General features: G+C 41.2%; 2 protein-coding genes across 3 annotated transcripts in view; one reads left to right on the top strand and one right to left on the bottom strand.

Moving 5' to 3' along the window:
- Nucleotides 1-18,599, top strand: part of ppp1r14c (protein phosphatase 1, regulatory (inhibitor) subunit 14C) — a 49,229-nt gene extending 30,630 nt beyond the window's left edge. The window contains exons 2-4 of the mRNA XM_062044708.1: nucleotides 6,502-6,585; nucleotides 11,203-11,235; nucleotides 16,376-18,599. Of these exons, the coding sequence (XP_061900692.1) occupies nucleotides 6,502-6,585; nucleotides 11,203-11,235; nucleotides 16,376-16,450 (192 nt within the window). The 3' untranslated portion in view covers nucleotides 16,451-18,599. The remainder of the gene's footprint in view (nucleotides 1-6,501; nucleotides 6,586-11,202; nucleotides 11,236-16,375) is intronic.
- The window catches only part of iyd (iodotyrosine deiodinase), an 83,799-nt gene that overhangs the window by 44,982 nt on the left and 15,538 nt on the right, over nucleotides 1-23,279 (bottom strand). The window contains exon 1 of one of the 2 annotated variants that reach the window (XM_062044703.1): nucleotides 21,571-22,190. The exons of the other annotated variant lie outside the window; for it this stretch is intronic. The gene's annotated coding sequence lies outside the window, so the exon portion shown is untranslated. Of the gene's footprint in view, nucleotides 1-21,570; nucleotides 22,191-23,279 lie in introns of those variants that run through there. 2 annotated transcript variants of the gene reach the window in all.

Below are 23,279 nucleotides of genomic sequence, written 5' to 3'. Positions count from 1 at the left end.
TGGTATTATTAAATAGATGTTGGTGTCTAGCAGGACCGATAATCAGCATTTCCGTTTTCTTAGCGTTGAGTTGCAAAAAGTTAGCGGACATCCATTGTTTAATTTCATTAAGACACGCCTCCAGCTGACTACAGTCCGGCGTGTTGGTCAGCTTTAGGGGCATGTAGAGTTGAGTGTCATCAGCATAACAGTGAAAGCTAACACCGTACTTGCGTATGATGTCACCCAGCGGCAGCATGTAAATACTAAAGAGTGCAGGGCCAAGAACCGAACCCTGGGGAACTCCGCACGTTACCTTGACATAGTCCGAGGTCACATTGTTATGGGAGACGCACTGCATCCTGTCAGTAAGATAAGAGTTAAACCAAGACAAGGCTAAGTCTGACATACCAATACGTGTTTTGATACGCTCTAATAAAATATTATGATCGACGGTATCGAAAGCGGCGCTAAGATCAAGAAGCAGCAACATAGATGACGCATCAGAATCCATCGTTAGCAATAGATCATTAGTCATTTTTGCGAGGGCTGTCTCCGTAGAGTGATTTGCCCTGAAACCGGATTGAAAAGGTTCACAGAGATTGTTAGTCACTAAGTGTTCATTTAGCTGCTGTGCAACAGTTTTTTCGAGAATTTTGGAAATAAACGGAAGGTGGGAGACCGGTCGGTAGTTTACCATGAGGTCAGGATCGAGGTTAGGTCTTTTGAGCAGAGGATGAATAACCGCTTTTTTGAATGCTAGGGGAACAGTGCCGGAGGAAAGTGATAAGTTTATAATATTTAACACTGATGGACCTAATAATACAAACAGTTCCTTGATAAGTTTCCCAGGAAGTGGGTCAAGTAAACATGTTGTTTGTTTTATCCCACTTACACGCTGTAATAATTCCTCTAATGTTATTTCATCAAAAATAGAGAGACTATTTTGGAGGGCAGTGTCCGTCGTATATACAGTCGTATTTGTGTTAATAGAGCCCAGTTGTAGCTGGGATGCGTTGTCTTTAATCTCCTTTCTAATGAGTTCAATTTTCTTATTAAAGAAATTCATAAAATCATCTGCCGAGTGGGTGGAGCTACTGGGAGGAGTCCCTTGTTGGGTTAGCGATGCTACTGTACTAAACAGAAATTTAGGATCGTTTTTGTTGAGGCGGATGAGATTTGAGTAGTATTTAGCTTTAGCTAAGGTAAGCATGCGTTTATAAGTTATTAAACTATCACTCCATGCTTGATGGAAAACCTCAAGTTTAGTCGCGCGCCATTTGCGTTCCAGTTTTCTACATGATAATTTATGAGCTCTAATTTCTTCTGTAAACCATGGGGTGCGCCTTTTAGGGGCCCTTTTTTGCTTTAGCGGTGCTATACTATCAATAATTTCGCGCAAGGCATCGTCAAAGTTGTTAGTGAGTTTATCAATAGAGCCGACATAATTTGGGAATGGTGCTATTACCGAAGGCAGTAGGTCAGCAAGAGTCATCGTTGTGGCAGCATTAATGTTGCGGCCGCTATAGCAGTTATTATTATTATTAGCTTGTTGACAAAGAGTCAAAACTTCAAATTTTATAAGGTAATGATCGGACATTACTTTAGTATATGGAAGTATCATAACTTTGGAGGTGGTGACACCCCTGACAAGCACTAGATCTATTGTATTACCGTTGCGATGCGTGGGTTCATGTATTATTTGTGTAAGACCACAGCTATCAATTATGGTTTGGAGCGCCACGCACTGAGGGTCCGATGGGGTATTCATATGGATATTAAAGTCCCCCATTATGATTATATTGTCGGCGTGCGTCACTAGATCAGCAACAAACTCTGAGAATTCACTGATAAAGTCCGAATAGGGCCCAGGGGGGCGGTAGATAACAGCCAGGTCGAGAGGTAGCGGTGTGACAGACCTCATAGTAAGCACCTCAAACGATTTATATTTATTATTTAGGTTAGGGGTAAGGTTGAAATTTTCATTGTATATTAGTGCGACACCCCCTCCCCTTTTAAGAGGGCGGGCAACATGCGCATTCGTATAGTTAGGAGGAGATGCCTCATTGAGCGCAAAAAATTCGTCCGGTTTGAGCCAGGTTTCGCTAAGACCAATGACGTTAAGATTGTTGTCTCTAATGACCTCATTAACCAATAACGCCTTGGGAGACAATGATCTTATGTTTAAAAAGCCCATATTATAGGTATTGGGCTGTTTTGACGAGTTTTTGTTAAGATTATCCGTAGTGGCAATATTAACAATGTTGCGTTTATTATGCGTAGTGCACTTTAAATAGTTTCGACCATATCTAGGAATTGATATGACGGGAATTTTCCGATTGTTTGCTTGGTGCTGCAATAGACTGGACATATCATAATTTGCCACCTCAGTAGAATGCATGTCCACCCCTGACACAGACACAACAGAAAAAACATTATGTGAATTGTGTATTATTCTAAGAGAATTGCTATGCGTACATGGATTATCCAGCCTGGCGCTGGCTAGTTCTAGCTTAACTGACTCCTCACCCGGACTAACAGACATTGTAATTGCCTGTGACCGGGCTTGCTCTAGTGTAGTCAGTCAAGTGAGACTTAAATAGTAGTCTATGTTTCTAGACAGGATGATGGCGCCTTCCTGGTTAGGGTGAAGGCCGTCTCTCATCAGCAAACCTGGTTTGCCCCAGAAAGAGGGCCAGTTATCAATAAACGTTAGTCCCTGCTGCCTACAGTAGCTAGACAACCACTTGTTAAGCGAGACTAATCTGCTATATCTCTCATCATTGCCTCTCGCAGGCAGGGGGCCAGAGACAATTACTCGATGCCTGGACATCTTTCTGGCGAGATCACAAGTCCTGGCTATGTTTCTCTTTGTAATCTCTGACTGTCTCATTCTAGTGTCATTGGAGCCAACGTGTACAACTATATTCGCATAATTAGTGGTGCGATTAGCCTGTCGTACGTGTTTACTAGGCCTGTTGCGAGTTAGCTCCCTAAGATTAGCTTCAATGTCAGGTGCTCTGGCCCCGGGGATACACTTTATTGTGGCTGGTTTGCTAAGCTTTATGTTTCGGGTGATGGAGTCCCCTATAACTAAGGTGTGGTGCCCGGTAGACTGGGGTGTAGGACTAGCTAAAGAGCTAAATCTATTATGCGTCTCAACCGGTACACCGTAGCTTGTAGGCCGCTTAGGACTGCTACAAGCTGGGCTAGTTAGCTCGCTACAGCTAACGCTAGCAGATGTGTCCGCAACATCTAAAGTTACGACATTACTCTGCTCTAACTGGCGGACACGGCCCTCTAGCAGAGCCAACCTCTCCGTGAGTATGGTGCAAGACGCGCAGGAAGCCATTACTCACAGTGTTTTCTGTCACCGAGTGAAGTTCCTGCTGTCCTCAGGGAAGTGGTCGCGGTCTGTAGGAGTAGCTTCTTACTGACCGGCGCTGCCTTTCTCCGCGCTAGCTTAGCAGCTAGCTAGCTGAGGAAAGGGTGGTGGGACAGAGATCGGGTGATTTGCAAGTTAAATAGTACCACTAAAAATGTTTGAGAAGTGATAAAGAAAGCTGTAGAACAATTAAAAGCACACAGATAGAGCGCTACTTAGCTTTTTCGCAACAGCGAACAGACGGCGAGCAGTCACGCACGGTGAACCGGAACCGGAAGTGAAGGAAAAAAAAAAACGTTACGTTTATACCCGTTACGTTTATAACCGTTATAACCTCTAAGGTTATATTTCTCCTCTTTTGTTGAGAAGAATTGTTGTACATTCTTGGGTAGCAGGTTATAGTTTGCTTTGTACATCATTTTAGCTGTTTGCAAATGCACCAAATCGTTGAATTTCAATAACTGTGATTCAATAAATAAAGGGTTTATATGTTCTTTATATCCAATATTATGTATTATTGTAATTGATCTTTTGTGAATGAAGTGCACATTTGTAGTTGTTTCCCTATATTTCTGCACAGTAACTCAGATATGGTTACACTAGCGAGCAGTAAATAATATGAAGTGACTTTTGGTCCAGAACATGTTTTGCTTTATTCATTAATGACGTGTTTCTTGCTACTTTATGTTGTATATTTTTTACATGAAATTTCCACCCAAAAATGTGTTTTCTTTTACCCTTTCAATGTCAACTCCGTCTATTTGTATTTGTGTTTGACTTTCTCTTTTACTGTTACCAGATAGCATTATTTTAGTTTTACTGAGATTCAAAGATAGTCTGTTTTTGTCAAACCATCTTTTTAATTTGTTCTTTTCTTCTGTTATTATTTGTATTAGCGTCTGTGTGTTCTCTCCTGAAAAAATCACATTGACTATTGGATAAAACGGCTGCACAGTTGGTCAACTTTGGGATACACTGTGCTTGTTTATAAACAGGCACTTTTAAAGGCTGCATTCTATTAGGTTTTTTTTTGCTGTTTTTACTAGACAAAAATGTGTGTATACATTTTAAATGTATAGGGCATTTTACATTATCACCTCATTAACAAAAATATGAAAAACTCTCACTCCTAATACGTAATCAAGCATATAAATATTAAATTCCCTCCTCTTGCATTGATATGGCTCGTCTCCCCTCTCATGTTTTGCTAATAAGATGACAGGTTATTTCAATGAGATAGCTCAAGCGGCAAGATGATTAGCTGCTCGTGTAAACGCCTCTCAGTGAATGAGGATTGAAGGTTAACGGGGGTGTTCATGTCTGTGTAAATATTAATGAAGATAGCCACATGTAGCCAAAAAAACTGCCAGCCCTACACGAGCTATTGCAATATAGAAAAGTATAATTGGGCTCTGTATTTGATTCTTTGCACGCCAACATACCTGTACAGAATGTCAAAGCGCAAAGATAAGATACAAAATACAGTCTTTTCATCATCGCTCTTCTTCCTGCGTTTGAATACCAACGACGGCTCCCGGCTAAAGCATACGCTCAGATGAGTTGTACTTCAGAGGACACTCTATGGACGTGCATTTCCTCAAATAATTGCGGTTCCTGGCCTGAACTCATCACGATGACTATTGGATAAAACGGCTGCACAAGTTCACACTGTTAACGTGGATTTAGTTTGCAATGGACAGCATTGAGACGCGTCTTGACACCCGCTAGAACAGACCTGGGCATTCTGCGGCCCGCGGGCCGCATCCGGCCCTTTGTGCGTCCCTGTCCGGCCCGCGTGAGGCCAATTATAAATTACAAAATACATTTTAAAAAGTATCTATGTCGAGTGTGCAATACAACGGTGCTGCTTTTGTTTTGAAAATCGTTATTTGTATTACTTCCGTGTGCGTGATTGTGAGTGAATGTGAACAGCTGCAATCATTAATTACAAAATAAAGTTGAAAAAACATCTATGTCGTGCGCGCAATACAACTGTGCTGCTTTTATTTTGAAAAGTATTATTTATGGGCGTGTGTCCGTGTGTAACCTGCGAGTGAAGGTGCACATGCAGCGACAAGTGATGCACGGTTTACACCCGAGACGCTAAAAAGAGAAAAGTTGATGAAGAATGCCGTGTTTCCAACAAGACATGGACTGCAAAGCAACGTTCCCTCTAAGGTGCGTGCCTGCGCAATTGCGCACTGCTAGCGTCTGCTGCGCGCAGCAAATATATGCCGCGCACCAAATCAAATCCCATCTGAATTCTAAACAAAATAAACATATTTATTCTATGTAATTTTGCAATGCAACTTTGAGTGACAGTGACAACAAGCGGCCCTAACGGTGTTCGTCAACAGCATTCAATTGAACACCGTTCAATTATTGTAACGTCTATCGAGATGCTTCGAGGCCAGGAATTATATCGATCACTTTATTGAGCAAAACTGTTTATATTCGGCCAGAACCACACCAAAAACATAAGAAAACACTTCTATCTCGAAAAACTAGTAATTTTCTGCCGTACAAACCAGGCCAAAACCAACTTGTCATCTGTCACCAACACGCATAGCACTAAACCACTGGTGCGTTTATGGCCACACAAAAAGTCAGACAACTCAAACACCACACAAAGTTACACAATGACTCCTCAGTCATACGTGTGCTTATTTTACTGTCATTTATTATTAATGTTAATTTATTTATATTAGTCATGGAATGCTGTTACACACACTATGTTGAAGTATTACTATTATTATTAATTATTATTATTATTATTATTATTATTATTATTTATCTTACGTTATATATCAAAAATAATATTGAGCAAAATTTAATTGAAATATTGTCGATGTGGCCCTCCAGCAGTGCTCGGGTTGCTCATGCGGCCCCCGGTAAAAATTAATTGCCCACCCCTGCGCTAGAAGGTGAGGTCTGGTGCGTAGCCTTGGGGTGATGGCAAACCTTTTTGAAGTGTCTCCAAGCAGAATACAACCCTTAAACCACAGAGCCACAAAGCGGCCCAATCCTGACAGCGCAGCGTGGCAATGACATTTTCATGTGTTCCTCTTAGGACAACATCATGCGGCTGAAGTATGTCAAAGTCTCTAATTTACACCATTTGTGTTTGCGTGTTGCAGGAGGAAGAGATGCCTGAGGTGGAGATAGACATTGATGACCTCTTGGAGGTCAACAATGATGACGAGAGAGCCAGCAAACTGCAGGTAAACTTACATTAAACCTTTAGAACCTTTATTTAACCAGATAAGAAAACCCATTGAGATCAAGATTTCTTTCACAAGGGTGACCTGGCCAAGAGGTCAACAGCACATGTCACAGAGCAGTTTCAAAAATAATACATTAAGACATACATTTTAAAATACATAAGAGAACTGTAAAACAACAGAGATTTACATCTTTAAAAACACAGGCACTGTGCAAACGTCTCTCGCTGTTTGTCCCTCAGGACAGAACGGAAGGCTCCAAATGGAAGTAGTTCTGTAAGTTTCAGTTTCGTCTGCAATGCATTCCATGCCATAGGGGCAGCAATGCCAAAAGCTCTTTTGCCAAATTCAGTCAGTACATGAGGAACAGTTAAAACATACAAATTGTTAGAACGTAATGCTTAAGAGCTGCTTTTTCTTTGTAACAGAGTACACAAGTATGGAGGTATTAAACCTAAAAGAGCCTTATAAATGATAGTCAGCCAATGTGTGTATCTGCGTGCACTCAATGAAAATAAGTCTGACTTCATATACAGTTGACAATGGTGGGTGAGACTACGACAGCCAGTAACAAATCTTAGTGCTGAATGAAAAACAGTGTCCAAGGACTGGAGGCATTTAGATGAAGCACTAAAATAAAGCACGTCTCCATAATCAATTACAGGCAAGATTGTTGCTGTCACCAATTTCTTTCTGACTTTAAGAGAGAAGCAGTTTTTATTTCTAAAAAAGAAACCAAGCTTTACCCTAAGCTTAGAGACCAAGATGTTAATATGGGCTTTAAATGAAAGCTCCTGATCAAGAGTAAAACCCAAGTACTTGTAATTTAAGACCTGCTCTATAGGTTTCCATTTGATGTTACAATATTTGGAATATTTTCCAGTAGCACCCTTGAATGAGAGAAAACCATTACCTTGCTTTTATCTGTATTTAAAACCAATTTAAGATCAAATAACCTACATTATATGGAGAAAAGTACTGAGATACAGTACACCTCTTAAATGAGTAATTAATCCAAACACACAAATGTAATACCCAATGACCAGATTAAAAAAACACTTACACGACACTCTAAATATTGTAAAAAAAATGATCATATTTTTTTCCATTTTCACTTTCTGTAGCCATGTGTCCCATTACTTTAGCCCATATACTTTTACTGCAAGAACAAGACAACATTTAAAGATGAACTTTTGGGGACATTAACTGACTAATTGTTATTTTTAACAATTAAACATATTTAACTCCCTGATGGATGGCTAGTCAGAACAACTTTCGGCTATATTTTAAGTTGTGTAGTAAAGTCAGATTTTATTTTTTTTTTATTAATTCAAAGCTCGCCTTTGTAATCCGGTCGGGGAAAGTTTGTCGAGCTTGGGTCAAACGTTGTACCATGTCCATGAGAAGGAGATCTTTACTTCACAATGACACTCTAAAACAGGGGTCCCCCCCCCAAAAAAAAAAAATATATATATATGAATACATATATTTTTTTAAATGTATTATTATTTTTATAAATCTGTCTTTTCGAATCCATTTTCTACCGCTTGTTACTCTCGGTGTCTCCTAGCCGCTCAGGCAAATCATATTGTCTAAAAATGCAAATTTTACCATTGATAACGTGACATGTGCAAGTGCGCTCTCTTTCAGTAAATTAGTGCGTGAAGAATATATATATATATATATATATATATATATATATATATATATATATATATATATATATATATATATATACTGTATATACAGCCCAGACCCCGACCAAAAAGTTTGGGGACCCCTGCTCTAAAATCTTGTAGATAGTCTTCATGTTTTCTTCGACTTTAGCCAAATGTCCCAATACTTTTGTTCATATATAGTATAAACAAGAGATGAGCATTTAGAGTACACTTCAATTTTCTTTGATCAACTATGGCAGACATAACCTATTCATTGTCATTTAAAAATACATATTTTAATCTGGTGTGTCAAAAATAACAAGTTAACTCATGTGTATAATCATAAAAAAATGTTGCATTAATCATGCACAGTATATACACATATTAATTACAGAATGTATACATGCTCCTTTACCTTAAACCGCAGATGGTTAGTGATCAGATCAATGCGTGAACGAGCAAACTCCAACTGGTGTGCTTAGTGGCAAATTTCACTTCAAAATAAACCCTGACAGAACTTTTCATAAAATTGTTACAAAGTTTTGAGCAAATAAATTACGTGCATTCAAATAAACCATTTTTAAACATGTCCATGTATGACATTCTGACAATAAAACTGCATTTGTGTACAAATATCGGGGACCTTTTTTAAGTTATTTAGAATATGCAAACAAGTAATAACCTGTGATTAATCCAAATTCAAAAGTTAATCTATTTTCAAAAATAATAATAATTTTAAATCAATGTGTCTCTGAATGTTCTGAACACCTGTTTCAGTGCAAGTGTTGTTCAGAATCAGAATCAGAATCAGAATAGTTTTATTGCCATTGTTTGAGAACGGGTTCACAAACTAGGAATTTTTCTTGGTGCAAACGTGCGACATAAAACACATATAACACATATTTGGTATAAAAAGAGCTGTGACTGAGCTATCAGATAGACTTAGAAGGGATTCAAGGAATTCAAGGAGCTGCTGTTAGGAGTTCTTGTTCATTTGCCTGATGGCCGAGGGGAAAAAACTGTTCAGGTGGCGGGAGGTGTGGGTCTGGATGGAGCGTAGTCTCCTGCCTGAGGGGAGAGGGGAGAATAGTGTGTGTCCAGGGTGAGAAGAGTCAGCTGTGATCCGACCCACACGCCTCCTGGTCCTGGAGGAGAACAAGTCCTGGAGGGATGGGAGCATGCAGCCAATCACCTTCTCCGCAGCACGTACGATGCGTTGCAGTCTATTCTTATCCTGGACTGTGGCGCCGGGGAACCACACTGTGATGGAGGAGGTCAGAATGGACTCTATGATGGCTGAGTAAAACTGCACCAGCATCTCGGTCGGCACCTTAAGTTTCCTCAGCTGCCGCAGGAAGTACATCCTCTGCTGGGCCTTCTTGATGAGGGAGCTGATGGTCAGCTCCCACTTGAGGTCCTGGGTGATGGTGGTGCCCAAGAAACGGAAGGAGTCCACAATGGGGACGGGGGTGGGAGAGTCAATCAGGGTGAGGGGGGATGGTGGGGCTGTGACTTTCCTGAAGTCCATGATCATCTCCACTGTTTTCTGGGCGTTCAGCTCCAGGTTATTGAGGCTGCACCAGGACGTCAGCCGGTCTACCTCTCTCCTGTAGGCGGACTCATCGCCATTCGAGATGAGCCCAATGAGGGTGGTGTCATCCGCAAACTTGAGCAGTTTTACGGATTGGTGACTGGAGGTGCAGCAGTTTGTATACAGGAAGAAGAGCCAGGGGGAGAGTACACAGCCCTGAGGAGTACCAGTGTTTGTGGTTCGACTGTCCGAGACAATCTTCCCCAGCCTTACGTGCTGTCTTCGGTCTGTCAGGAAGTCATTAATCCAACTGCAGAGGGAGTCGGGCACGCTGAGCTGGTAGAGTTTGTCTCGTAGCAGTCCAGGGAGGATGGTGTTGAAGGCAGAGCTGAAGTCCACAAACAGGATCCTAGCGTAGGTTCCTGGGGAGTCCAGATGCTCCAGGATGAAGTGGAGGGCCAGGTTCACTGCATCATCCACAGACCTGTTGGCTCTGTAGGCGAACTGCAGTGGGTCCAGGAGGGGGGCGGTGATGTCCTTGAGGTGGGGCAGGACCAAACGCTCAAAGGACTTCATGACCACTTCTGTAGACCGCAAACTAGTTGTGACTTAGTTCAACAACAGCGCCTCTGCTGGTTGAAGCCAAGTAGGGCATCTGTTTTCGTGAGTTATCCGTTCCAGAAGGTCCAACAAAAACTTAATTGTACAAAAACCGAAAAGAAGTAATGTACATCCAATTGATCCATTCCAGACACATAAAAATAACACAAACACAAGTTATTGTGAATCATTGTATTTTTACATACAATTTGAATTACATATGAATGGCGAATGAAATGGATAAATGAAACATGAGCACAGACCGAGGTGGGGACGGGAGAGCCACATGGATGTCATCTTCGTACTTTGTTACAAATATTTTCTTAATTTCAATAGTGTTTCTCACCCTCTTTATCAAAATGCAGACACTCACAACTTCCTTTGGCCCCATGGTATCTTATTTTGTAGTTTACGCAATGCAAAAAGTAAGAAGACTGAGTCGCTGACATTTAGCATTTTTTGTTTGGACAAGTTTTTTTACACGCAATATATGTCTGTACAATAACCAAAATTGTACACAGAAACGGGGTAACATTTTGGGCTAAGTTTTTGTTGAAAACCAAATCATACACAAAGGGGGTAAATGCAGCTCAATTGACACATTGTGTGTTTTGGATTGAATATATGGTGCTTGGTTATACTGTTACTTTTACTGCATTGTATGGTATGGTACGCTGAATTCGGCAAATTTTTTGTATGCTAAGCATTAAGCATTATCAATCAATCAATCAATCAATGTTTATTTATATAAATCACTATGTGTGATTTTGTTTCTCAGTATAGTAGATTTTAAGATGTATTTGTTAATAATGCTTTCTTTTTCCACAGGAATCATTAATAGACTGTTACAAGCCAACAGAGGTGAGTTTGTATTTGATTTGCACATTAAAACATTACATCAGTGAACTATATGCTAGACACATAACCTGCTTATTCAGGTGCATTGAAGCGTCATATCTAGCAAGTGATATAAATATAGAGGACGTGTGTGTGTGTGTGTGTGTGTGTGTGTGTGTGTGTGTGTGTGTGTGTGTGTGTGTGTGTGTGTGTGTGTGTGTGTGTGTGTGTGTGTGTGTGTGTGTGTGTGTGTGTGTGTGTGTGTGTGTGTGTGTTAAGTGTGTTTTAATGAATGTGGGGTTAAGCGGTTTTGGTAATAACAATGTCCTAACAGGCCATTCACACTTCCCATCTGTCACCTGCATATGGCTGTTGGTGTTTTAAGTACGTGGCATTAGGTCATCCCGCAACCACTTCAAGGTCATTAGTCGTCTCGGCTGCCAGATTGACAGCTCATGTAGAACGGGTGTTATCGCTACACACACGCGTATACACACTCACACACACACACACACACACACACACACACACACACACACACACACACACACACACACACACACACACACACACACGATAATCCATTGAGAATGGAGAGGCACAGATGCCATTTTGTTGACAATCCTCACAGAAAAGAGCAAGGACACAATGCAGGAAAAAAAATGGCGGTGGTAAAGATGTTAACAGAAAGATCTAAAATGTTCCGAAAGAGACCTTTGTCGAGGCAGCACAATCCCAAACCTGTCTCATTTCATTGAATTTACTGCGTCGGGTGATGCTGTTCCACTCCACGCCTAAAGGTGGTGGTGATGTACAGTAAGTGTGATAGAATATCAGTGCACTCGGGCAGAAGGCAGGAGGCACCCTGGACAAGTCGCCATCTTTTAAACCATCACCCAGAAAATATTTTTGCAAGTGAAACCAGTTTGTAAGGTATATACTGTACATGATTAAAAGTCCAATTTTTCTGAGAAGAAGCATTTTCCAGACTGATATAAACATGTCCACTGTGGAGGACACTGCTTCTCAGAAAGAAAAAGTTGCACTCGGGCGGAAGGCAGGGTACACCCTGGACAAGTCACCACCTCCTCGCAGGGCCAACACAGATAGACAGACAACATTTACACACTAGGGCCGATTTGTACCTGCACAATTATTTGCACTTAAAAATACATGTTTTTAGTACGATTACAACATTTTAGCATTGTGTGTGTGTTCAATTACAGTAAGTGTGTTTATCCTAAACATTTCTGCCACTTTATTTTACATACTGTGGCATTTTTAAGTCTTTTTTTTTTTTATTGGACATATACCACAATAATATCGTACTAATATCGTGTTAATATCGTACCGTTACATCCCTAGTACTGACACATAGCAAACTTTTTCAAACCAATTCTGGTTGGTCATTGCCCCACATGGCCCTGATGCAAGCAGACAGTACTCGTTTGTCTTTTTTACATTCTTAAATGTCGTGGAGTCCTCCAAAATTACAAACAAGTAAACAATCTAACCACAAATAGAGATCTCAACGTTTTCTTTACACCACGGCCACATCTGCTGCACCTGGTCAGTGCCTTCTGCCGCCCTTTTTAAATTTTCATCACATTAGTTTTTATTTGCACATTTTTTTGGTACTTCTGCCCACTTTTGACCGCAATGCAAGTACAAAATACTAATAGTAATATTAAGTAAACAACTATGTGTTCTTTCCAATAGAGCTCCATCTGATGGGTCACTGCCCTCATTTTGGCCCCAATGCAAGCGGACCCCGGTTTAAAATAAAGTCCTAGGTCTGCATTTTTAGCAGGATTTACAATCAAATTTAAAGCGTTTCACCTCATTTAATGTAGTGTTTGTGTAATTCTGCTAACCCACTGACAAACAAAACACATTGTGTTTGTTAGTGGCACATATTTTATACATTTGGCAGAGGCAATTAGCTCAATAAATGACAGTAGGCAGCATTGACGGTGATAGGTGCCACACACAAAGAAACTACACCAGTTGTATGTGGTGGATCACTATTGCCACATTTGGCCGCAGTACAAGTGGACTGTAACGGCCAAAGATTAAAATACTGCACCAAAGTGTATTGTTGTGTAGCTTTAGCGCAGGGGTGTCCAACTCAATTTTAGCTCAGGGGCCCATGGAGGAAAATCTATGCACACGCCGGCCGGACTATTAAAATCATGGCATTAAAACTAAAAAAAAAAGACAACATCAGATTGTTTTTCTTGTCTTACTTATGCCAAAAATAGAACAAACACATTCTGAAAATATTACAATAAAAATATAGAGAAAAATGTAATTAAAGTAAAGTTTAGAACCATGAAGGAAATAAGAAAGTGAATAAATATTTATAACTGAATAAATGTACATATTAAAATGTGTTTTCTTTTGTATTTTTTTTCTTTCAATGAATTAAGTAACGTTTATGACAACCTTTTTCCAAAACACAATATAGAATGTGAGATATAACAGGATAGAGTGTCCGCCCTGAGATCGGTAGGTTGTGAGCTCAAACCCCGGCCGAGTCATACCAAAGACTATAAAAAATGGGACCCATTACCTCCCTGCTTGGAACTCAGCATCAAGGGTTGGAATTGGGGGTTAAATCACCAAAATGATTCCCGGGCGCGGCCACCGCTGCTGCCCACTTCTCCCCTCACCTTCCAGGGGGTGATCAAGGGTGATGGGTCAAATGCAGAGAATAATTTCGCCACACCTAGTGTGTGTGTGACAATCATTGGTAATTTAACTTTAATTTAACTTAATAATGCAGACATTTACCATTTGTTTTCAAATAGGTTACAAAAAAGTGGGACCCCAAAAGTTTGTTGTGAGACCCCATTTTTATGACTCGATGAGGTCCCTGGGACCCCATTTTGAAAATTCCTAGCGCCAACACTGGAGTATTGGTGCGTGCAAAACAGCAGCAGGCGGCTGTGGCCTGCGGGCCATTTCTAATACTAATCAAATATCATCCCGGGGGCCATAGGTACAGTCGTGGTCAAAAGTTTACATACACTTGTAAAGAACATAATGTCATGGCTGTCTTGAGTTTCCAATAAATTCTACATCTCTTATTTTTTTGTGATAGAGTGATTGGAGCACATACTTGTTTGTCAAAAAAACATTCATGAAGTTTGGTTCTTTTATGAATTTATTATGGGTTTACTGAAAATGTGACCAAATCTGCTGGGTCAAAAGTATACATACAGCAATGTTAATATTTGGTTACATGTCCCTTGGCAAGTTTCACTGCAATAAGGCACTTTTGGTAGCCATCCACAAGCTTCTGGCAAGCTTCTGGTTGCATCTTTGACCACTCCTCTTTACGAAATTGGTGCAGTTCAGCTAAATTTGTTGGTTTTCTGACATGGACTTGTTTCTTCAGCATTGTCCACACGTTTAAGTCAGGACATTGGGAAGGCCATTCTAAAACCTTAATTCTAGCCTGATTTAGCCATTCATTTACCACTTTTGACGTGTGTTTGGGGTCATTGTCCTGTTGGAACACCCAACTGCGCCCAAGACCCAACCTCCGGGCTGAGGACTTAAGACCTTCTGGAGGAAAGTTCTGTGGTCAGATGAAACAAAAATGTAGCTGTTTGGCCACAATACCCAGCAATATGTTTGGAGGAGAAAAGGTGAGGCCTTTAATCCCAGGAACACCAATTCCTACCGTCAAGCATGGTGGTGGTAGTATTATACTCAGATAGTGGACTTAAAAAATATATATTACCAGCGGAACCATTTTAAATATGTGAGCTAATTAACCCACTGTTCTTGTGTACTTTTCACCACAGCAAGGCATGATGGGTGTTGTAGTTCTCCACGGAACTGCAAGCCTGTATTATTGGCGGCCTTTCGTTTCTCCTTCACAACACATATCATTTAGCTGTTTGTTTTGATTCATGCACATTTATTGGTAAGGCTTGCCTTTTAAAAAGGACATTCAGGATATGTTAGACTATTTCTCAGCGCTCAACCTTATAACTGTACTGACAGAGACAAACAGTAAAGTCCGAACCTGTAGATGACTTGAAACGTGACAGGCCCAGAGCATAATACTACCAGCAGATTTGGTCACATTTTCAGATTCATAAAAGAACCAAACTCCATGAATGTTTTTTGTGACCAACAAGTATGTGCTCCAATCACTCTATCCCAAAAAAATAAGAGTTGTAGAAATTATTGGAAACTCAAGACAGCCATACAACCCTAAACTAACACCCTCCCCGGATTGTTAATTATCAAATGTTTTTCTTATGCTTTCTGATATCTCTCTCTCTATGTCCACTAATTGCTGTACATATCCTACCAAGTCAGACCTACACTGTTTCAATGTCCATTTCTCTGATGATGCAATTGTTGATGCTGATTGTTAATGACAGAAGTGTTTATACCAACCAAACCTAACCCCCCCCCCCCCCCCCCGCCCCTCCATATCCCACACCCCGGATTGTAAATAATGTAAATAATTAAATGTATATACTCTGATGATTATCCTGTGTCATGACTGTATTATGATGTTAGTATATATTTGATAGTATATATCTGTATCATGAATCAATTTAAGTGGACCCCGACTTAAACAAGTTGAAAAACTTATTCGGGTGTTACCATTTAGTGGTCAATTGTACGGAATATGTACTGTACTGTGCAATCTAATAATAAAAGTTTCAATCAATCAATCAAAAACATTATGTTCTTTACAAGTGTATGTAAACTTTTGACCACGAATGTAATTCACTCAATCCTGGTAACTAACTACTGTAAGAAACGACAGTCTGGGACGATGTGATGCAAAATGATGTCGGAAAGCAGCTGGAGGGCCAAAGATAGAATAGGAAATAGGCGACATAAAGATGGAGGACAGTCACAGCGGGGGTTAAAGGTGACATACTGTACAGTGGTGTCATCTTGTCTTTCCACTCCTTATGTTTTGTTAAACAACTTATATGGCACATATACAGTATCATAACCATGCACTTTTAATTATATTCCATCGTAATATATAGTGTACTAGCAATGAACTGACTGACCTGTAAAATGTGATGACATGATGACAGCATTGTTTTCTGTGTGTGAATGAGCTCTCCTTTCTAATTATAATTTTCTCTCTTCCACTCACATTCTCCCACCCCCACCTCCACAGGATTTTATCCGCGAGTTGCTGGGCAGGATAAGAGGAATGAGGAAACTCAGCGCTCCGTCTAAGAAGGGTCTATAATAGCGGGAAAGCGACGTCGCCTCATCTCCCTCAGCACCTCCCACCCCCTCCAATTACACAGCACATCACTCGGCAAGCATTCATCATGCATTTTAGACAATACATGTACACAAACAAGGGTAATATACATTACTGGACTGTTAAAAAAAAAAAAAAAGGTACGTAGCCTAATTTTACATTTCAGAGCCATGTTTGCTCGTTTCCAGCCATAGAGACAAAAAATGTCAAGCAAAGGGAGGCGCTAAAACATTTGTACTGCATTTTGTTGTGAGATTAGCTGTGGCACTGTAAGTAGGCACTATGTACGTAAGCACAGTGCTTCACTCCGACTCTTCTGCTGTTTTTTTTTTTTACTGAAGTGTTTCGCTGTTACTTGATAGGAAAATGCTTTTTAGTTCATGTCCTGCTCATTATCCTCATGTACTGTAACTTATTCTGCTTGCATACGGAAAAGCAATTTTTGTTTGATTTTTGTTTTTACATGTAACCCCCGAAGAGATAGTGGATTTTAAAAATATATATTACTAGCGAAACCGTTTTTAAATATGTATGCTATTTAACCCACTGTTCTTGTGTACTTTTCACCGCAGCAAGGCATGATGGGTGTTGTAGTTCTCCGCACGGGACCGCAAGCCTGTATGATTGGCAGCCTTTCATTTCCCCGTCACAGCACATATCGTTTAGCGGTTTGTTTTGATTCGTGCACATTTATCGGTAAGGCTCGCCTTTTAAAAAGGACATTCAGGATATGTTGGACTATTTCTCAGCGCTCAACCTTATAACTGTACTGACAGACACAAACAGTAAAGTCAGAACCTGTAGATGACTTGAAACGTGACACTTTACGTGCCAAACATGATTACAAATGTCAAACAGCGTTGACATGTGATACACCATTCCCAAAGAGGAAGTGTTTTGTCATGTCGGCTGCAGAATGCCAGGTTGATGAAGTGTGTTTAGGTACTTAATGCAGAGCAACAACACTCATTTAAAAACCACTTGCCTTTAAAGGTCTCCCATTAAGCAAAAGATGATCCCGAGAGCCTGTTTATGAGCATCAACTGTGGAAAAATATACAGGTAAATGGTAAATGGGTTATACTTGTATAGTGCTTTTCTACCTTCAAGGTACTCAAAGCGCTTTGACACTATTTCCACATTCACCCATTCACACACACATTCACACACTGATGGCGGGAGCTGCCATGCAAGGCCCTAACCCCGACCCCATCAGGAGCAACGGTGAAATGTCTTGCTCAAGGACACAACGGACGTGACTAGGTTGGTAGAAGCTGGGGATCGAACCAGGAACCCTCAGGTTGCTGGCACGGCCACTCTCCCAACCGCGCCACGCAGTCTCCACTTTTAAGAGAAGAAACGCTCAAATGGTTACTTTTTGAAAGCCCAAACCTCCATCCCCAGGCTTTGCTACATGTCTTCAAATAAAAACCAGAGCTCCGCCAAGTGTCTCTCGGTCATACGTGGGTTCTCGGAGTTGGATCAGTTGGTCTTTTTTCAGCGAAAAGGCTAACCTATAACACACTGTTACTGTAAAAAATGTGAGGACACATAGCTAACATTGGCGTCCTTTGGTCCCACTCCTAAATGGAACCTTGTTGTATGCGATAAACGGCATTTATTACGTTTGACAAGTGCAGAGTTGAAAGTGTGTATGTAAAAAGTGCACAACTGCAATTCTTGGAGACACACACTCTGTCAGACAAACAAAGCTCATTAGCATTAAAGCTACAAACACAGTCGGGCTTACTTAAAGCCCTTTTAAATTGTCTAGACGAGTGGTCCCCAACCTTTTTGTAACTGCGGACCGGTCAACGCTTGAAAATTTGACCCACGGACCGGGGGGGAGGGGGATGGTATTTTATTTATTTATTTTTTTGTCATAAAAAAATACAATCATGTGTGCTGACTGTATTGATCTACATTGATATATAATGTAGGAACCAGAAATATTAGTAACAGAAAGAAACAACCCTTTTGTGCGAATGAGTGTAAATGGGGTAGGGAGGTTTTTTGGGTTGGTGCACTAATTGTAAGTGTATCTTGTGTTTTTTATGTTGATTTAATTAAAAAAAAAAAAAAATTTTTTTTTTAGTTTTTTTTAAATTTCATGTGCGGCCCTGTACCAATCGATCCACTGACTGGTACCGGGCCGCGGCCCGGTGGTTGGGGACCACTGGTCTAGACTACAGCATCAATCAAATCAAATCAAATCAAATCAACTTTATTTATAAAGCACATTTAAAATTTACCACAGGGGTAGCCAAAGTGCTGTACAATGGGCAGGTTAAAAATAATACAAGAACCGAGCAAACACAACACAACACAAACGGAACACGATAAAAAATAAATAAATAAAATATAAAAACCTAAAAACAGGTTCACAGCAGGTGTATTATGGGGCGCCATTGCAGGATGGATATCACTCAGTGTTAAAAGCCATGGAATAAAAGTATGTTTTTAAGAGAGATTTAAAAACAGGAAGGGAGGAGGCTTGTCTAACACTCAGAGGTAGGTCGTTCCAGAGCTTGGGAGCAGCAGGAGCGAAAGCTCTGTCACCTCTAAGCTTCAGCCTTGTGTCCGGGACCGTCAGTAGCAGCTGATCGGCTGATCTTAGGGATCAGGTGGGGCAGTAAGGCTGAAGGAGGTCGGAGAGATATGTTGGCGCGAGGTTGTTTAGACATTTAAAAACAAATAAAAGGAGTTTAAAATTGATTCTGTAACGCACAGGGAGCCAGTGAAGGGACGCTAATATAGGGGTGATGTGCTCACGTCTGCGGGTCTGTGTTAGCAGACGAGCAGCAGAGTTCTGCACGAGCTGCAGGCGGGTGAGGGAGGCCTGGCTAATGCCTACATACAGGGCATTGCAGTAGTCTAAACGAGTCGAGATAAAGGCGTGGATTAATTTCTCGAGATCATGTCCTGATAGAAGCGGTTTCACTTTCGCTATTTGGCGTAATTGATAAAAACTTTTTTGTACGACGCTGCTGATTTGTTTTTCGAATTTAAAATCTGAGTCGAACTTTACCCCCAGGTTTGTGACACAGTCGCTGAGATATGGGGTCAGAGTGCCGAGGTCAACGTTGGGGGAGGGGGAGCGACTTGGACCGAACAACATAACTTCTGTTTTATCTTCATTTAGGCTCAGGAAGTTAGCTGAAAGCCAGGCTTTGATGTCGTGCAGGCAGTCAATAAGACGTTGAACCGTGTTATTTTGTGCCATGGGAAAATAAATCTGGCAATCATCGGCATAAAAATGAAATGCAATATCGTACTTCCTAAAAATAGAACCAAGGGGGAGAAGGTAAAGCGCAAATAAGATTGGGGCAAGGATTGAGCCCTGGGGAACCCCATGTGGTAAAGGAGCTGTGGAAGACATAAAACTGTCTATTTTTACACAAAAACTCCTGTCAGTTAGGTACGACCGGAACCAGCTGAGGGCGGCGCCCTTAATGCCCACACAGTTCTCAAGACGAGTGATTAAGGTGGCGTGGTCGACGGTGTCAAAAGCAGCAGACAGATCTAAAAGCACCAGGACAACATATTTACCAGAATCAGTTGACAGGAGGATATCGTTAAAAACTTTTAGAAGCGCTGACTCTGTGCTGTGGAGGGCTTTAAAACCGGACTGGAACAACTCAGTGATACCATTATCCTCTAAGAAGGGCAACAATTGACTGTAGACAACCTTCTCTAATATTTTAGAAATGTATGGAAGATTAGAGATAGGTCTAAGGTTAGAGAGGAGAGAGGGGTCGAGGCTTGGTTTTTTAAGTAGAGGTCGTACCACTGCATGTTTAAACTCTACTGGAACTATTCCAGAAGAGAGGCTACTATTGATAATGTTAAGGACACTTGATCCAATAGTAGCAAGTACCTCCTTAAACAGGCGAGGTGGGAGGGAGTCTGCAGGAGAACCAGAGGGCTTCATATGACTAACTGTGTCATTTAAAAAAGAAAAGGACACCGGCTCAAACTGATGGAAAACAGAAGAGACATTCAGTGGAACAGAAGGGTCATATGAAGGCTGAGATAAACTGGCTCTAGTTGACACAATTTTGTCAGTGAAAAAATTGAGACAATTTTCACAGAATTCAAAAGAAGCATCAAAACCAACAGATTTGGGAGCATCAATGACAGTGTTAATAGTTTTAAACAGAACTCTGGGGTTGTTACAGTTAGAAGATATAATCTGAGATAGATATATATTCATCTCTGCCTTTACAGTCATCTGAAAGGAAAACAGGCTTTCTTTAAAAATGGCAAAGGACACATGCAGCCTGTCTTTTTTCCATTTTCTCTCTGCCATCCTACATTTGCGCCTGGCAGCCCGAGTGACGTCATTCAACCAGGGCTGAGGCGTGGCTTTAGAGCGGCGGCACTTGAAAGGAGCGATCGTGTCCAGTGTTTGTAAACAAATAGAGTTGAACCCAGAAACCAACTCTTCAGTATTCAGACATACAGAGGCTGCAGAATTATCCTCACAAAGAGTCGAAAAAATTGAGGAGAACAGAGCAGGAGACGAAGAATTAAACATGCGAGAGCGTTGAGGAGGAGCGCACAATTTAACCGGACACTGAGTGGGAATATCAAACAGGATCGGCATATGATCAGAGAACACAGCGTCGCAAATGTCCAAATTAAAAACGCACAAACCATACGAGAGCACTAAATCGAGTGTATGCCCGCGTTCATGTGTGGAACCACATACAGATTGTATGAAATTAAAAGAGTCAATTACATTCAGGAAGCTCCTGGAAAGCGACTCGTCTGGACAGCAGGTGTGAATATTAAAATCACCCACAATAAGGACACGATCATATTTGGGCAGGATTTCAGCCAGAAATTCAGAAAAGTCAGTTATAAAGTCTTTGTGGTACTTGGGCGGACGATAAACGACGACACACAGGACCACATCAGAAAGACCCAGTTCAAACATGCACAGTTCGAAGCTTGAAAAGGAGGATTGCACGCGGATCTGACGGCATTTAAAGTCATTTTTAAAAACGACTGCTAATCCTCCTCCTTTTAGGCCAGACGATTGCGGAGAATTAAAGTAGGAACACTCCGGAGGCAGAAGTTCATTAAGAGGGGCGGACTCACCGGCTCTCAGCCATGTTTCCGTCACACAGAGGAAGTCCAGTCCGCGGGAAGTGAAGAAATCCTTCAGGATAAAAGTTTTGTTTGTCAAGGATCTTGCGTTCACAAGACCGAACCTGGCGGGGGCCAGCACGTCCAAGGCCGCAGCTAATCCAGGTGGGGCCCGACACACAGCCCGCAGGTGGCGGGAATCCAGCAGGAGCGACGGCGGCAAGCCTCTTCCTCCAAACCAACGATAGGAACAAGCCAGGAACCGATGGGATCCAGCGAGCGTAGGTGCAGGAGGAGACCGGATACCGCACCATTCCTCCTTCGGGAAGCCACAGGAAGCCGGGCCAGGAGTGCCCTAACTTTCACCAGCTGGCCGCCACGTCTACCGCGGCGCCGGGGACGCTTCCGCCGGGGGAGAGGAGCCAGGGGGCGGGAAAGGAAAGCAGGAATCCGGCCAGGTGAAAAAGATGACTGGGACGTCAAAAAACCAACGTCGAAGTTGATCATATCAGTGGGAGAGGGGCAAAGATCCAACAGTGTTTGGCGGTCATACATAAGCAGTGAACTGACAGAGACGAAAATAGACGCAAACAACACAAAAACTAACAGAGCTGACAGCGAGAGACGGCGGGCCAAAGCACATACTGGCGCCATCTTGGAAAAACCAAGAAAAATCAAGGCTAGACTTTGGACAACACACTTCCATGACACAATTGTGGGACCGCTAATTTCAAATGGGTGAAAGTATTATAATACGGGACCTTTAACGAAGATTCAGTCGATCAATGAACCTGTCAGCCATGTGACAAAATCCCCTCAGCTGCCAAAGACGCACACACAAGCGGGTCAATGGTTGATTTGTTGTTTATTTTGTTGCATACCACACTTTACAAAGTGCCCGTCTTGCATGCAAACATAAGTAAGTAAACATTGACAAAGAGTATCGATATAGAACACTTATAAACAAGCAAAAAACAAGTTAGCTTCTTAACTTTAAAGACTTTTTGGTAACACTTTAGTATGGGGAATATTCACCATTAATTGGTTGCTTATTAAACTAAAAAAGACTTAATTTAGAGTTATTTGGACACCAGGGGAACATAAAAGGGTTAGGGTTACGATAAGCAATAATTCTGAGGTTATTGAGGGAAGACTCTTAGTTAATGGCTTACTGGTTGGATAATAAAGCCATGCAGATTAAGGCATTAATAAGTACTTAATAATGACTAATTAAGAGCCAATGTTTTACTAATTTGCATGTTAATAAGCAACTAATTAATGGTGAATATGTTCCCCATACTAAAGTGTTACCAAATTTTTATTACAGAATAACGTGACTAACACGTTGGAGAGAATCCAGGAAATCTTTAGAAAAAAAAACGGTGCTGTTTTTGATGTCCTTCCCAGGTTGTGGTTGTGTAAAAAAAAAAAAAATAGCGTTTGCACTGTGTGACGCCGGGCTATGTTGGCTACAATAGCGTCCTCTTTCGTATTCGTTCAGGAGGTCGTCATTACAGCCGAACAAGGCACATCCGGGGTTTCGTGAGAAGGTACCTTATAGGATTTTCTCTTTCAAGAAACAGTTCAGGGGCAATAGGTTGCTATTTTATAATTTATGGAAAGTATTTTAAAAAGTGTCCATTATAGAATGAGCTTTGCATGTATTTTTTAAGTAGTATGTGGAGGGGGGGGAAGGGGACATTTGTCGGCCCAAAGGTTTT

This window comes from Entelurus aequoreus, linkage group LG04, assembly GCF_033978785.1.
Source record: "Entelurus aequoreus isolate RoL-2023_Sb linkage group LG04, RoL_Eaeq_v1.1, whole genome shotgun sequence".
Taxonomy (NCBI): domain Eukaryota; kingdom Metazoa; phylum Chordata; class Actinopteri; order Syngnathiformes; family Syngnathidae; genus Entelurus; species Entelurus aequoreus.
Note: the sequence above shows the minus strand (reverse complement) of the source record. Positions and strands in the feature narration are given on the sequence as shown.